This window comes from Phalacrocorax aristotelis, chromosome 11, assembly GCF_949628215.1.
Source record: "Phalacrocorax aristotelis chromosome 11, bGulAri2.1, whole genome shotgun sequence".
Classification (NCBI taxonomy): Eukaryota; Metazoa; Chordata; class Aves; order Suliformes; family Phalacrocoracidae; genus Phalacrocorax; species Phalacrocorax aristotelis.
This window is the reverse complement of record NC_134286.1, coordinates 21716090-21732425: the sequence shown is the minus strand read 5'-3', so window position 1 is coordinate 21732425 and position 16336 is coordinate 21716090. Positions and strand designations below refer to the sequence as shown.

Here is a 16336-nt window from a genome sequence, read left to right as displayed (position 1 = left end):
TATAAATAGTGAAATTTAAAAAAAAATAAAACCAGCAGAATAAACTGAAAGATGCCTGAGTTTCCTCTGACCTGCAAGTAGGAAGAAAAACAATTTATACCTACCTCTGAAGCCTCTAGTAACGGCCTTGAATAATCTCCCCCCAGACTGTGCCATGATTTTTGCTTGCAGATTGGTGGAAACTACAGAACAAAAAGAAGGAAAAAAAAAAGTGAAAATGGACTCATGCAGAACATGCACTTCACATTCAGAGAAGATTCATCTAGTTTATGTAAACAAGCATAACATGAAAACAAGGCAGATGGCTTTGTTTTTTAACAACTGACCACAGAAAAAGAAAACTGGTGGGGAGCAGCTGTAAAATAAATTACATTCAACCATTAAAAATGCTAAGTGACAAGGAACGTTTCTCTTCCCTGAATCCCCACTCCCATCAGACTTCATTTCTTTTGTACCATGAAAGCCCAAAGTTTTCCCTTTCCTCTCATTTTAATTTTCTCCCAGGTTGTCTTCTCACTTCTTTCAAAAATTCTTTTGTTCCATTTTTCATTATGAATTGTTATTCTTATGCTTATAGGTTCTGCCATTTCCAATTCCTCTCAGCTCGGTTCATGCCGTGCTTGTCTCACAGACCACAACGCTAATCAAAGCTGCAGCTCCTGACTGGGAAGCACTGGGATTATCAGGAATTAGAGCATGGCTGACTACAAGTTTTAGGTAGGTAGGACACAAAATACCCAATATTCATGCATCCGTTGATCTGTCTTTAATAGGTAGGCTGCTAGGCACCAACTGTAGCATGCTTTACATGTTACACTTCAAGCAATTCATTTTCCGTAAGAGTTTCAAAGGGCCATTTATTTTCCTTAGATGGACTAGCTGGCAGTGCTTTCCCGGTGGCAAAACAGGGACCTCTCTTTTGGTTAGCAACGATGGTGCCACATCATCTTTGACACATTCAATATTAAATCTTTTACTGCTCTGTTGCAATATTAACCGCACACCTCATGCTATATAAAAATCACTACCACAGAGCAAAATAGCGAAAGAACTGCTCAGCAGCCCAAGGCAAAGGACAGATGTCAAAAAGGAAAAAAAAAATAGAACTTGATCATAAAAAAGGGTATTTTTAACCTTGACAAACTGCAGCAGCAGCAGCATCTATTTTATACCTTGCCTTAAACATTCCTTTGCTCTTCTCCTGGGACACACACCGTAAGTTATAATTCAGTCAGTCGTTTTTAAGAAAATGAAGATCATTCCCCCACAATTCACCACACGGGACCTCCTTATTTCAAGCATTTCCATTATATGACATTACATACAGAGAAAAAGCAAACATTAGAATTATACATTTTGCTCTTAGAGCTAGCTGGCCTGGGTGAACTGCCCCGATGCTTCCAAGGCTTGGGTTAAATGAAGGAGCCGCATTTATAAGGCACTTCGTTGTAGATATAACTTTACAGTTTCACGCCAGCACAGAGGATTCCATCGAAACGAATACACTCTCCATATGAGCAGTTTCATAAACAGAAAATATCGTGGAAAAAAACTTCAAGATGCCTCAATATATCCCAAGTTACTGCAAATTAATGTAACCATTACAAAAGCATGGTTATTTTGGACAAAAGCTCCCACCAACACGCAAGACCCGTCAGCACTCCTAGCAGGAACCACTGTCGTGGCATCTGGGTAGCACCCAGAACCCAACACCAAATTAAGCTGTACAACCAATACAGGAGGCAGCAGCGTTCTCTAATTCAGCAAAGGTTGTTACATCAATGCAACTACACCTGCTTCACCAGTCAGAGGCGAGTCAGAAGCATGGATTAAATGATGACAAGTTAGAATTTATAGTGGAGACATGATCCAGGATGAGAGGCTTAATACCAACAAGTCCTACACTCACACCAAAGATACTGAGCTCCTGTCTCCTACAGCCTAGAGCACAGTCAGTATGTTGAAATCCACCAACATTTATACTTCTTTAAACACACAATGCTGATAAAAGACTGTTAAGACACCACCCCAAAGAGAAGTTTAGGGGTTGATGAACCACTGCTCACAACTATGCTTTGGCTTCTGTTAAGACAACACAGCTGGAACTTCTCCTGAGCAGCACCATTCTCTCCTGCTTGGCCTTGCAAGAGAGTAATCTTGGGTACTCTAAGAATTTAAATTCAGGTATTTAACTTTTTTTGTTGTTGTTGGTTTAGATTCCTAGTACATGGGAGTAGACAACTGATGCTCCAACAGCTGCTGGAAAGAAGCTAATTACTGTTCTTCTAGAGTGTAGTCATAGGACATCATAAAAATATTTTACCAATAGTTCACATCCTTTGACCCCAGAGTTCTCTTCTGACTGACCTATGAGACAAACAACATCACAGAAACAACTTCTACTGAAACACCAGCAGATCTGGTCTCAGTTACTGCATTAAATAGCCTATCTACTTAACTGAAGCTATAAACTGTCATGGGGTTGAGAGAGGAATACAGCAAAAAGATGAAAAGATTTGCACAAGGTACACTGGAAAACTGAAGTTGTTCTTTCAGTTTTGAGCCTGGAGGACTGGAGATTACAATCCTCCCCCAAGCTCCTGCTAAAAACCAAGTCTCAGCAAAGAAACAAAGAATTAAACAAGGTGAACAATTTACTTCACTGATAAGTCCTCTGGCCATCAGAGCATTATCAGCAAACTGCCCAAATGAGTGGGACTGAAGCTCACCCCATCCCTCTCCGCACATCCTGCAGGCAGACTTGGCACTCCACTTTCCCTCGCTACAGCTCTTCCCCAAGAGATTTAAGACTGCAAAGGAAAGGCAAACTTGAACCTTATTGCAACACATCAAAGTAGCAGGTTATTGCTTTAAAGGAGGAAGAACAAGTCCTGCTTATCTCTGATTTTAAGAAATTATACAAGGAACTTTAATTCTGGCATTTCCTAACTTTTGAATGCCTGACTCTACACCATTATGCTCTTTTAATGTATTTTTGGATATGATTCTCTATACTCTAAAGGATGAAACAGATGTCTAGTACTGATTGCACATAAAAGTCATATTGCTCAAGTGTCATGACTGTTGGTAGTAGTTTAAATACTATAAATGCAAACAAACAACAGGGATTAAACACATTTGCACAAGGTCAAATCCACACTTAGAAGCTTCTCTCTGGAGCACGTTCCGTACTGTTCCAGACGTACTGCACTAACCTAGTGGGGATGGGTTTTTTTAAACTAACTGTAACAGAAAAGATAACTGAAGGTAGGATTCAAGCCCCTGTGCAGGACTCAGTCCCACTGTTAATTTTGCTGAGTTTGCAACACAAGAAAAGAAAAGATGAATAGGAAGGAGCAGGGGAAGATGAGAGGAAAGGTGAAAATATTCTGCTATAAATATAGACTGAACTGTCACCAATACAAACAATATAAACTTAACCGGAGTTACGTTTAACAAAGGCCAACACGCAATTGCTCTGTACACATACCCAGAGCAAACGAAACCAAGAAGGTTAACAAAAAGATACCTTAAGGAGTTTCCCCTGTAACATCTTACTAACAGACCTTCACATTCGGCTGGTTTTGCTAAAACGCGTCTCAATGGCAGAATGGAAAACCCACACAGCATCACGGCAGGCACCCCAACGTACACCACAGCACCCCCTACCACAGGAAGCGTTGCTTACCCTGTGCCCTCCCCTGTATTCCCCAGATGACTTTCAGATCAAGTGCCTGTGTTTCTGTCTGCCCTACTTCATTATATATCCTTCCTCACAACCATTTTCAGTATTATTAGATGTTCATTTTTATAGACAGACATATGGGATTGCTGACCTGCTCAGCAGCAATACTCCCTCTATAAAGGGATTTTGAAAATTCAAGGAATTTCTGTTACAAAAGCATATACTACACCACCAAAGGCTAGAGAAGAGAATTTAGCAACACACATGGACATGTGAAATGAGTTCTAGACAATAAACATCAGTATCATTTTACAGACCAGGCTTCAGGTTAAAAAAAAAGTTAAAATATAAATAAATTTAACAAAAATACCTGAAACTTCTCTTATAACCATTTCCAGAGCAAGGGATATTATTAAATTATGCAGAAGAACACGCTCTTTATCACATGTCATGTAGCAGCTGGAAGGGCAAGATAATACAAAGAAAAAAAACCCCATGTCTTCTATTTTTTACCGTTACACTTAGAATAATTTACAAAGCCCTGCTTTCTACAACTGCCAAAGTACTCCCTGAAAGAAACCCCTCGGTGTAATTCTTGTCAGATACCTAGTAAAATAATTATCCTTAGTTAAAGGCTGTTGGACCTTTTCGGTCAAATGCTACTTTCCTTCCATTTAAGTTCTAGACTGAATAGAATTTGCCCTTGTTTTCATTTTGGAAGTGGGCAAACTGTTCTACAAAACACCCCTAAGCTTCCTAGAAAAAAAACACAGTCTTTGTTTGGTCACTTTTTAAAGTTCACCAACAGCCCACATCCAACACACCCATTCTCTCTATTGCTACTCAGCAGACCCTAAATTCAAAACGCAAGTTTTGCCACAACGAACCAACTGCAGGAGGGTGAACTGCAGGAGCCACGTTGAGGGAAATACAAACTGATCTCAATAGCAAGAAATGGAGTCCAATCACAATCCTACAATATTTTTGACACCTGTTTTTCCCCTCCATAAATTTAGCGTTTTTCCTCCCCAGGATTCAAGCATTACACATCTTATTACTCAGAAAAACAAGACTCTCGTCACAATGACTGAAAAATGTGTGAGGGAAGAAAGACATGGATCTGTAAGGCAACAGCACCCAAACAACTCCACTATATCTGAATCTCGTACTTAGTGCCATAGAAAAATAGGTATATTATAATACAATTAAGCTTACAATTGATTGTAAGCATAAAAAAAAGCTTACAACAGACAGGAAACCATAAAGATGGGGGAGGGTCAAGTACTGCACAGGTGCAAAGTAGAGTAGAAGGATGACAAGCAAGTGTTTGAAATCATCTCTTTCAAAAAGAATGGTTAGCAAATTTGCCTTTATGGTCATATTTCACCAGAGCTTTTTCCTTCCTCTAATCCCATTTTTTCCTCAAGAGTTAAGCTATGGCTATACTGTTTACCGGTTTGAGCTGTAAAAGGCACAACTCCTAACTGACACAGCTATGCTGTCACAAACCCCTGCTATTTGTATAGTTATATCAATAAAAGCAGAACTGCGGTGGTACAGTCAATTTTACTCACAAAAGTGACTTTACTCCAGCAGTGAGACGCACCGTGCTGCTGGTATGACCATCATTCGGTGGTGTCTCCAGGAAGGCCCGTGCTATTTAGGAACACTTTGGGGAAGACATGCTGTTAAAACCAACTATCTGGATTTCACAAGTGGTTGGGTCCTGCTGGTCTCCCACCCTACGTGAGATTAAGAGGCTGGATCACGGGCGTTTACTTCACATTTACTGCCCTTGGTTATATTCAACAAGCTAGTGCAAGAGCTAACCCATACGTGATACCTAGAATATAGCAATAAAGGTAAGATAAGAGCTTTCCCACACACTAAAATATATATACTTAGACATGTCATCACACAGTAGCCTGGAAGCTTTCACAAGAACACATGCTATAAAACACTGCTTTCATTAACCCTTATTCCCAGATGACTGCGAAGCATGCATCTTAGGACCACAGAAAACAAGTCTAAGTTGTCTTAAACACAAAACCCAGTGCGTTTCTTCCATTTTTTAATATATAGAAAAGCTTTCAGAATAAGCCCATTAAAAATATTTGCAGTCCTCATTTGTGTATAAACAGCAAAATACATAAATGACGAACTAAAATAAGATGCATGTACTTGCTCCCAGAAGTTTTTAATTACCTAACTTATAAAAATCAACAGCTGATCACTCTGAAATACGACCTGCTGAAGTGCCTAGCCAACTTCTGACAGTCACTTCTGTTGGTGCAGGCACAACATTTCTCAAACTAGCTGAAAAATGAGAAGAAAAAGAAAAAGGAAATGGAAATTGAAATCACCAGACAATGCATTTTCCTGTGTCAGCAGATTTAATGAAATGTTAAAAAAATCGTGTCAGCTAGTCCCAAAACTTTGAAGGACATTAAACCCAAAAACTCCAGAAAACTAAGTCTGAGATTCTTGCTAGATAATAAACAAATTTCCATGACGCTTACATAAAACATGTCCCCTATTTGTCATAATGTGGCACAAAGTTTTTAATTTAACAAAATGTTAAGATCTTGCTCATGCATTTAATGAATTCTAATTTTCATCCAAACAGAGCTTGATGCGGAAGTAAAAACTAGTCACCAGTAAAAAAACCTGTAACAGTAGAGTTATTGTAACTGTAAAAAAAAGAAATGCATAATTGACCACTTTCTAACACAGAAACACCTAGAAACTAAAAGGCCGAAGAGACGAACATATAAATATACACTACAGACATCGCCTTAGCTAGTTCAGAAAACCTAGTGCAAATCAACACTTAGCAATGTGTGGCAATTAAAACTTATCAGCAAGGACTGGCATTTCTCAAAAACACTCAAAAAGGAAAAGGGGATTAAAATTAATATTTCTATACGTCACCACAATAATGTTGTTATTTACTAACATCTGAAATAAGTTTCCAGGAACACTGGACAGTAATGAGTACCCAGACATATTTTAACATATCCAAATATATTTGGTCTGCATCAACTTCAATTCTCAGCTTCTTGTCTTGCACAAGTTTCAAAACTAAACTGCAAAACTAACATCCCAAATATACTACTTCAGTCCTGCTCATCTCATCTACTGAGTAAACTGAACTTGACTGTAGCCCATGACAGAATTCTGCCTGTCGGGGCAACCAGTGAAGGCACGCGACGCTGAAAAGCTAGCCATAAACAGCGGTACTCCGGGGAGAGGGGAAAAAAGGTTATTATCGAACAGAAATAATAGCTATCCGAGAGTCTACGGGAAGTTCATTCACTCAATCTTCGCGATACACTTCCTTCGCTCGCTTTGAAAAACGCGTATGAATTATTGAGATGTGTACCCAATTCTTTACTTGCAACAAAAAACTCATTCACTGGAACTTGTTACAGCCTTCCATTGCTGATAGAAAGAATTCTCATTTCCTTTCCCTACACAACAGCAAAACTAGCTGTCAGCACAAGTTATTCTCTACACAAATGTTTAGCACCTGTTCAGGGCATGAGTTTTTTAATGCTTGTCCACAAAATGATGATCGAACGCACTGTAAAAAGACAGAACGGTCACCTGAACGCGGCCACAGGGGGGGGAGAGGTTCAGCCCCAACTTGCCCGGGCCCAAACTTGCCCCGGACTTTACATGCCCCGACCGAACCCCGCAGCGGGCGCGATGCAAGGCGGGCACCGCGGGGGCCATGTGGCCCCCCCCAACCCCTCTGCAAGGGGCTCCCCCGCCGGGGCGGCTCCGGGGAGTGCGGTGGCCCCCCCGGGGTCCCCCTCCGGTCCCCCCAGCGCTGACAACCGGGAGAGGCGAGGAGGAAACGGGCCCTCCTCGCACCGCTGCCTGGGGCAGCCCGCCGCCGCCCCTCCTCAGCCCCTCACCGCCCGCCCTCGGCCAGCACCGGCGCCCCCACGCACCTGGCCGCTCCCCGGGGCGGAGCGGGCCCGCTGCCCGCTGCTCCCCGCAAGCCAGCCCTGAGCGCAGGCGGCGGCCGGAGGCCGGAGCAGGGCGAGGGCGAGCAGCCGGCGCCTGCGGGAGGCGGCTGCCGCCAGGCTCCGCGGAGCCCCCAGCGGCGCCATCTTGCGAGGGCAGGAGAGAGGAGGATTGTGGGACGCCGGCGGACCCGCTGGGAGGAGCGGCGGGGCGGGCTCCGGCCCGGCCCGACCGCCCAGTCGTGAGGAGCGGGAGAAGGAGCACCTCACCCCGGCTGCCGACCGGGCAAGCCCTCGCCCCGCAGCCGCCTCGAGGCGGGCTGCCTGCCGCCGGGGCCGTTCGGCCTGCCCGGTGGGCATCGGCGAGGCGGGAGCGCCCCGAGGGGGGCCTCAAGCCCACCCCACGCAACCCTGAGCATCGCTCGTATCCATCACCAGCTGCATTAATACAGCCGTACTTCATAAAGCCTCCCTTGTTCAGTAGGGCGCTGCTTCCAAATGGCTGGTTAGCGCTCTGGCGCTTTCCCCACGCAGCCGGACACCAACGTTGCTGTGGGACAAGGAGAGGGGCCCGAGCTGGGTCCCTCGTGGCAGGTTTCAGGGACCCCCACAAAGCGGCCACCCCGGCGGTTTCCTCGGTTGGGTGCAGACAGGCCTCGGCCTGCAGAGCCCCAAGAGGGGAAGGTGTGCTCTGGGCGGCACACGGCATGGCACGTCTCCGCGCACACCTAGTTCTGTATTCTGCGCCCTTCCTGGGGTTAGGCTCCCTCGGAGAGCTCCTTCGGCTAATGCCGGCTACGGCAGCTCAGCCGTAGCTCCTTTGAGACCACAATAATGCGGCAACAGTATGGTTCCTAATTAAACACCAATTTCGGAAGACAGAGATACACCATGGATTACATTCACAATGGCCTGTACACTCTCATCTGACTGGCATGCAGAGCTGTGAGGAAGCTGTAACTCTGTGCGGCATTTTTAATCACGTAAAGATTTCTTCAAAGCTACCAGAGCTTGACTACTGATGCTCTTGCCTTGAGGGAGAGTTGTAAGCTCATTTGCGGGAGAGAAAGACAGACAGAAAGGAAGAGGACAATTGGATAAAAGCTGACTTTTAATGAGGCAGGCTTTCTCTAGCTTGCGCTTTGATACGCAACTTTGCTCCTGACCGGGATTCACTTTAAATGACAGAGGTGACATTTCTCGGTCACTAATCTAATTCTTCATCATAATTGCATTTGGCAGAGCTTGGTCTGAACAGTGCCGCCCAGTGGCATCATTCAGAAAGATAAACGGGAATTCTAGGCTTATGGCTTCCGTACATCCGCTTCCTTCCGTATGCCCTTCTCAACACGGAAGTTTGACCAGGCAAAATGGGACACTTGTGACCCTTTGTCTGGGATAGCCTGGACAGACAGGCTGGCCAACACTGCAGCATCTTTCGAGTGGTTTCAAATGTTTCTGTGATGTTTCTGCATGTATTGCCTTCATACGTACAGCGTCTGTAGCTCAGCCCAGCAGCACAGGCGCTCAGTCGTGCGATACATGGCCAGTGCTTCCCACCTATCAAGCTCTTGGGATGTGCGCTACAGGGACATCCTGCATGTGGATAAAAGAACCCTGAATTGTGTTACTGCAGGGTTTGACACTGTTCTGATGCCTCTCTCGCTAATGGAGATTGACGAAATCACTCAACAAACATGTATTGTTAAACCTCACACCACCACTCTGAGGCAACTGCGTTATTACAGCCTTGTCTTCCTTACATACAGAGAGAACAACAGGGTCCAGGTGCCTGTGCACTGTGTCAGCTGTAGAACCTCTTATGTACTTGCAGTAAGATGAAAACATGCATTTGAGCATTCAATTAATATTCTTTATTCCGGACTAGCACTCTTTTTTTGTTTAATACAGTTCTAAAGTTCTGAAGCAAGCTCCAACTGCATAAGAAATAAATATATACCTCCCATGAAATATGATGGGGAACGTTTAGTGTTGAAATATTGCAAAATAAAAAATGAAGACACCCCTGACACAGCGGGTGTTGGCCTGAAGACTAATTTCCTCATGTTTTCTCCACACTTCGATGGCATCATCTGGCTAATAAAAGATACTGGAAGTGGGTACTTAGATGTTTTTTTCCTGTCAGAACCATACCTCAGGGTGTAGTGCAGAAGCACAGAAATTCCAGTGTGTAGGGATTACACACCCCATAAAAACAATGCATTTCAGAAGCAATAAGCTGGAATTAATGAATTCTATTTATTTAAAAAGAAATGAAAGGGGGAAAATGTGTTCAGAACAGACAAAAACCCCGACATTTGCATATTGATGTCAACTGTGAAATACAGGGCAGAATGAAAGAACAAACTGCAGTAAAAGACGAGGCTTTATAAAAAGCTATAAAAATTAGCACAAAGGATTCCCACAGGTATATTAATTCAGGCCTTCTCCAGCACCAGTTTTTATCAGAGAAGCCTCCAAGACAAGGCTGATATTGTTCCTAATACACCCATTCTCATCCTGAATATGTCTGATTTGGACTGCGTCTAATCCTCATCAAGAAATAGTAACAAGCCACATGCTTATTTACAGGCGGGTAAGAAGCAGAGCTGGCAACTCGTATGCTCACACGAAACCGGCCTCACGTGCGAAGAGCGTGTCCAAGGGAGGGAGCGTTGCTGACAGGGAACAGGTAAGGTGCTGACAGGTCTGTGAATGCTTTCTGTGCAAGGACCAGAAGAACTATGAAGAAATCCCATTCATTGCTTGGCCAGAAGGTGGTTCCAAATCCCTCCATCCAAGGGAAATGGCATTTCTAAAGATGGGGCCGGGCTACACTAAACCCTTCAAAGGGAATGTTGAAGCGAGTTATGAACCCAAAGCTACGACTCCCAGGCAATTCTTGGAAGAGAAAGGGCTGACCAGGAGGTTGAGGACAGCTTGCAGAGACGTGTCCTCACTCCGCATGCCCTGTGAGGAGAGCTCCGCCCCAGGCACGAGCTTCACTTCTCAATCTCGGCCACAGGACTGCGACACCGTCTGTCAGCTGGATACCTGGAGGAAGGGGAGCAAAACCGCAGAGCTGCCCCAAAGCACAGCTAGATATAAGCATGGCCTTAACGTAATGCTTCCTGCCTGCCTCCCGGAACAGCAACTGCGCTGCTGGCCCATGGACTTCCATCTGGAGGTCCTTCCTCCATTTTTACCCTCTCTCTCTCGGGCATTGGGAGCGGTTCCAGGCTGTTTGGTGAACGCTGCAACAATTCCCAGGTATGGGCACGGTACGATGCTCCCCAAGACCCATTTACTGCTCCGTTTTACAGTGCCTGCTGTGGCTTCCCCTTTTTACAAGCAGCTAAAAACAACTATGGGCTTCTCCCTACTAAGCTTCACTACCCAGTTTTGGAGCTGGCGGTAGGTGTTGCTGCGGAAGAGATGTCTTTCTGTGGCTGAATTAGGTGGAAGCTTGGTAGCACTCAGCAAGGCAGCGGAGGCGGTGCCCGCACGCGGAGGGATCACAGCGCGTTTGTCGCGACTGAGAACTACTGAAACCGCAGAGGGTGTCACTCCTCACTGACAACTAGACTGTTTTAGCTCTCGTACAGAAGGAATTATTGCACTAATAATGAACAGACTTTGTCTGCTCTACGCGCTTTGTCTTTCTGTGCTCTACTAAGAAATGACTTCCAGAGCCGAAGGGCGACACTGAGGAAAACGTTTAGGAGCTCTTTTGTTGCTGTATTTTCCTGTAGCATCCACGGATTTGTCTTCCCATCTCTTCTCACTGTCCCCACCTCTGCCTTATCTTGCTTCCCTTCTCTTTAAAATACCTTCTTGCCCTCAGGGGACTAGAAGTATCAACTTCAAATACGAAGCTGACAGTTAAATTCTGATATAGTGATGTTTACTGCTGGCCATGCAGTGTCAGCTAATTAACAGTTTGACTTGTAGAAGTTTTAGAGCTTGGTTAAAAATAAGCATTCAGAGAGCAGTTACTAGGATACAGCACAACTCGCATGGGTTTGAAATGTGACTCCTGACAGCAAGCAAACCTAAAGACAAAAAATAAGTTTTAAAAAAAACAAAATTCAACTGACCTGGCCCTATCAATGTCAGGAAGATGGAAATTAATAAATCAGCTTATCAATGCCGTAAGCCAGTCATTTGATCAATAATACTACGTCTAGTGAACAACTGCTTGCATTCCCGTAATATCGAGAGAGCTAGGTGTGATTTGGCTTCTAGACCGGTCACGCTGATTCAGTCCGGCTTCCCAATTAAATAACCTCTCTTTTCCAGTAACGTACGGCCTGATCCTTCACAGTTCCTCTAGCACAGCCCCTGTATCTGAACAAAGCCTCCCCTTTTCCCTCTGGTCTTCGTTAGGCAGGGCTGGCACAGTACTGGGATGCGAGGGGAAGCTGCCTCTGACGGCTGTGATGGAGGAGGCACAGGCGATGCTGGCTTAGGGCAGGCAGCAAGGGGACAAGCATCAAAAACTCAGCTGAGAGGAGCTGCTTGGAGGGAAAACCTTAGAGGTGAACCCAGATGTGTCTTTTATTCCTTACCTACCTCAACTCATGTCACACAGATATCAGTGCTGAGCCTCTTGCTGAACTCAGTGAAAACAGCACTGGTCTTTACGCAGTGCAGGCCTTGCTGCTCCTTTGCATTCTGGTAGCAGCTCATGGCCCTGCCAGGGATGGAACGGCGAGTGTGCCAGGTGTTGTAAGAAACTATCCTTACTCCTGGTCTTTAACAAGTTCACACATACTCAGAGGTAAAACAGCAGAAAGGACAAGTGTTCAGTGTGTTAAAAATTCCATCTGCGCACGCCAGCGGGGAGGTTGCTGTGCCGCGGCGGGGCGACACCAGCAGATCCTGCCACCGCTGAGCTTTATGGCACGGGGCTGGGACTCGGCGCTCCGGGTCAGACACCCGTGGTTTCAGAGGGGTGCCCAGTCCTCCCAAGCTACTCTTGCCCATGTCCTTGCTCCGCACAGTCTCTCTTTTGTAGTTCACAGCTTTCCAACAGAGATACTCTCTACTTAGGTAATAAAGCACAGAATGCTCAAAATAACCCCAAAACATCCTGCAAAATGCTTCGCACTCAGGCTCACCTTTCCTTTGGAGGTATCTCTGTTTTCCCTGTCTCGATGTTTCACTTCAGACTTGATCAGCAAGTTCTCTCAACTTGGACCGCAAACACCGTCAACCCAGAGCACAGGAGAATCTGTCCTTTATTCGGTTCTGTCTCTAGAACAGCCGCTATGCACAGACCGATTCCCCCCTCCTCCTTCTCCCTCTGTCAAAGAAAATAAAAGATACATAAATTTCGCCAATATAGCCCGAAGAACTCCTGGCCCTGGTCTCTGCCCGCGCCGCCGCCGGGCGCTCACTTGTCCCGGATGATCGTCTGCAGCTCCCGCAGCTGGTCGTTCATGGGCAGCTGCTTCAGCGCCGCGCCGCCCTCCCCCGCGGGGGTCGCCGGTGCCGGTGCTGCCAGGCCGTTCCCGCCGCCGCCGCTGCTGCTGCTGCTGTCCGGGCTGGGGCAGCCGCTGTCCTCACCGGGCTCCGCGAAGCGGATCAGCCAGGAGCCGCCGCCGCCGCCTCGCTCTATTGGCTGCCGGCGCCGCCACTCAAGGCCATGGACCGAGCGCAGGCACGGGCGGGGCGGGGCGCTTCTGGCGGCACCGCCCGGCGCGGTGACGTCGTCTTCCCGCCGGTCCCGCCGGCCGCACGCGCGAGCCGGGCGCCAAAGGCTTGTTGGGGCCTGAGGGAAGGGCGCTGCCGAGGTCCCGTCAGTCTCAGGGCCTGAGGGAAGGGCGCTGCGGGGTCCCGTCAGTCCCAGGGCCTGAGGGAAGGGCGCTGCCGGGGTCCCGTCAGTCCCAGGGCCTGAGGGAAGGGCACTGCGGGGTCCCGTCTGACCCGGGGCCTGAGAGAAGGGCGTTATGGCAATCTTGGCTGCCTTAGCACGGGGGAAAAGGGCAGGGCCGGGGTGCCTGTGTGCTGAGCCAGCCACAGGACTTCTCACAAACTTCGGTGTGTGATCTTAAAGCTGCCAAAGCACGTTGTTTCCTCTGCCCTTGTTTTCCATAAACGATTCCTTGTCTGGAGGCAGCAATGGTAATAGGGAAAGTCATTGGTTAATGCACATTAACAAAACGGCATTTCTTGTAGTTAACCAGCTACAGTCCTGAAGAAAAACGGGTGGGACAAACTCCAGGGTTTACACCTTTCTGCTCAGTTGGACGTGGGCGCATCCGAGACACACGAGAAGAAGGTGTTTGACTTCAGATATACCGGAGAGGGCTCTGTCTTTTCCACACCAGTTAAGCCCCATAAAAACGCGCCAACTTGAAACAAAACAGCCTTTTCCTTCTGTCTGCCCACATCAAAATACGATGACGAGACTGTTGCCTATTCAGCAAAACAGTTGTTCTCGCTGCAGTTAAGTTGCGTGATGAGGTGGGGCTTCACAGAGCTGAGAGCTAACCTTCAGCCATCCTGCAGGCTGCTGCAGAGGTGAATGGCAAGCAAACTCACAGAACCTGCCGAGCCGCCAGTGCTTCAGGGGAGTAGCTTAAGGATGTTTGGGTTCACAGGAAGCGCGTGTGTTCGTGGACAGTCGTTTTAGAGAACCAATTGCTGGCACAAAGAATTTACCTTTAGGTGTTCTCTGAGGTTGGATGTCTTTCTGAAGAGCGGCCAGGCAGCAGCGAGGATGGCGAGGCCTCTTTGCCAGGTCACGTCGCTGCCCTCTCTGCGGTGAAAACAAGCACTTTCGTCAGCTCTGCTCTCGGTGACCTCTGCTCACTCCTGGAGCATCCTCTGTAATTCTCCATGCATAGCAGTAGAATATGACTCTAGTTCTCCATGCACAGAACAACTCCAAAGTCCTGACCTACCTAATTCACTCTTTGACTGTTATTCAAATTTTAAAGGGACTTCAACTTAGCCTTGTTTGAATTAAGCTTCATACTTCTTAAAAATTTCTGCCACTAAATCTCTTAAACGCCTCCTTTTTTAAAAAAATATATCAGAAATCAGAAGGAACACAAACACTTCCCCACCTCAACCTCCCCAGTAATCCTAAACTGAAGAGGACTTTCCAAACCTGAGTTTTGAGACAAACACTAAACCTGGTTCCTGAGTTTTGTACATGAATAAAGTCACGCAGAAACCCCAGATCTGATGACCTTTGCAGACAAGAAAGAGGCATTGAGTAATCAGAGCCTGCCTCTGGGACAAGTTTACTGGTGGTACCAACTGGCCTTTCACTTGGCCTGGCAAGGAGTCTTCAAGCGACAAAAGACTCGTTCTATTTCACTGTGACCACTAAGGGGAGCTCCTTATTGACGACATCGTGTTGTACAACCAAGAGGCTTAATACAACCAACAAACTTGTAGTGCTCGTGGTGTTACAACCGTGTGCCGTACGTATCCTGATTTCAACTTTGCTTTTGTTCTCTAGGGTGAATAACTGCATTGGATTTTCTAACTACAAGTTCTTTCTACTGTTCTTAGCCTATTCTTTGTTGTATTGCTTGTATATCGCTGCAACGGTCTTCAAGTATTTCGTTAAGTATTGGACAGTAAGTTGTGAAATCTGATTACTTTTTCATATCCTGTGAGTCTGATGGAGCTTGGTCGCTCTTGGTACCTTTTGGCTTTTGGTCAGTGGGGGGGGCCTGCATTTCTTCCGTAAGGTCTTTTCCTGTGCCCTTTTTTGAGTATATTTTTGAGTATAACTCCCATGTTATTTCCGAAAGAACACCTGGCACACTCGCAGTTCCACCCCTGAAACGGCTGTGAGCTGCTACCAGAATGCAAAGGACCAGCAAGGCCTGCGTTGCGTAAAGACCAGTGCTATTTTCACTGAGTTCAGTGAGATGCTTGGCACTGCTATCTGCGTGGCATGAGTTGAGTAGAGTAAGGAATAAATAACACAGCTGGGTCCACCTCTAAGGGCCAGGTCGGTTGAATTTTGTTTTTTTAAAACTTATTTTTTGTCTTTAGGTTTGCTTGCTGTCAGGAGTCACATTTCAAACCCATGCGAGTTGTGCTGTATCCTAGTAACTGCTCTCTGAATGCTTATTTTTAACCAAGCTCTAAAACTTCTACAAGTCAAACTGTTAATTAGCTGACACTGCATGGCCAGCAGTAAACATCACTATATCAGAATTTAACTGTCAGCTTTGTATTTGAAGTTGATGCTTCTAGTCCCCTGAGGGCAAGAAGGTATTTTAAAGAGAAGGGAAGCAAGATAAGGCAGAGGTGGGGACAGTGAGAAGAGATGGGAAGACAAATCCGTGGATGCTACAGGAAAATACAGCAACAAAAGAGCTCCTAAACGTTTTCCTCAGTGTCGCCCTTCGGCTCTGGAAGTCATTTCTTAGTAGAGCACAGAAAGACAAAGCGCGTAGAGCAGACAAAGTCTGTTCATTATTAGTGCAATAATTCCTTCTGTACGAGAGCTAAAACAGTCTAGTTGTCAGTGAGGAGTGACACCCTCTGCGGTTTCAGTAGTTCTCAGTCGCGACAAACGCGCTGTGATCCCTCCGCGTGCGGGCACTGCCTCCGCTGCCTTGCTGAGTGCTACCAAGCTTCCACCTAATTCAGCCACAGAAAGACATCTCTTCCGCAGCAACACCTACCGCCAGCTCCAAAACTGGGTAGT

At 46.3% G+C, this 16336-nt stretch overlaps 1 protein-coding gene and 1 long non-coding RNA gene across 3 annotated transcripts in view; both read right to left on the bottom strand.

Annotated features, from left to right (window-relative positions):
* ABCB7 (ATP binding cassette subfamily B member 7) overlaps positions 1-7828 on the bottom strand; it is a 41168-nt gene extending 33340 nt beyond the window's left edge. Inside the window, exons 1-2 of one of the 2 annotated variants that reach the window (XM_075106266.1) lie at positions 7642-7828; positions 105-182 (exon numbers count right to left, since the gene is read on the bottom strand). In XM_075106266.1, coding sequence (XP_074962367.1) covers positions 105-182; positions 7642-7803 — 240 coding nt within the window. In that variant the 5' untranslated portion in view covers positions 7804-7828. Of the gene's footprint in view, positions 1-104; positions 183-5259; positions 5484-7641 lie in introns of those variants that run through there. The other variant, XM_075106267.1, reaches the window with a different exon arrangement.
* A 2068-nt stretch (positions 7829-9896) lies between these two features.
* Positions 9897-13364, bottom strand: LOC142062997 (uncharacterized). Its single transcript, XR_012662605.1, has 4 exons — positions 13056-13364; positions 12777-12961; positions 12229-12349; positions 9897-10710 (listed from the first exon to the last, which is right to left on the bottom strand). It is a non-coding gene; the product is annotated as an uncharacterized LOC142062997 (long non-coding RNA).
* Between the last annotated feature and the right edge of the window lie 2972 nt (positions 13365-16336).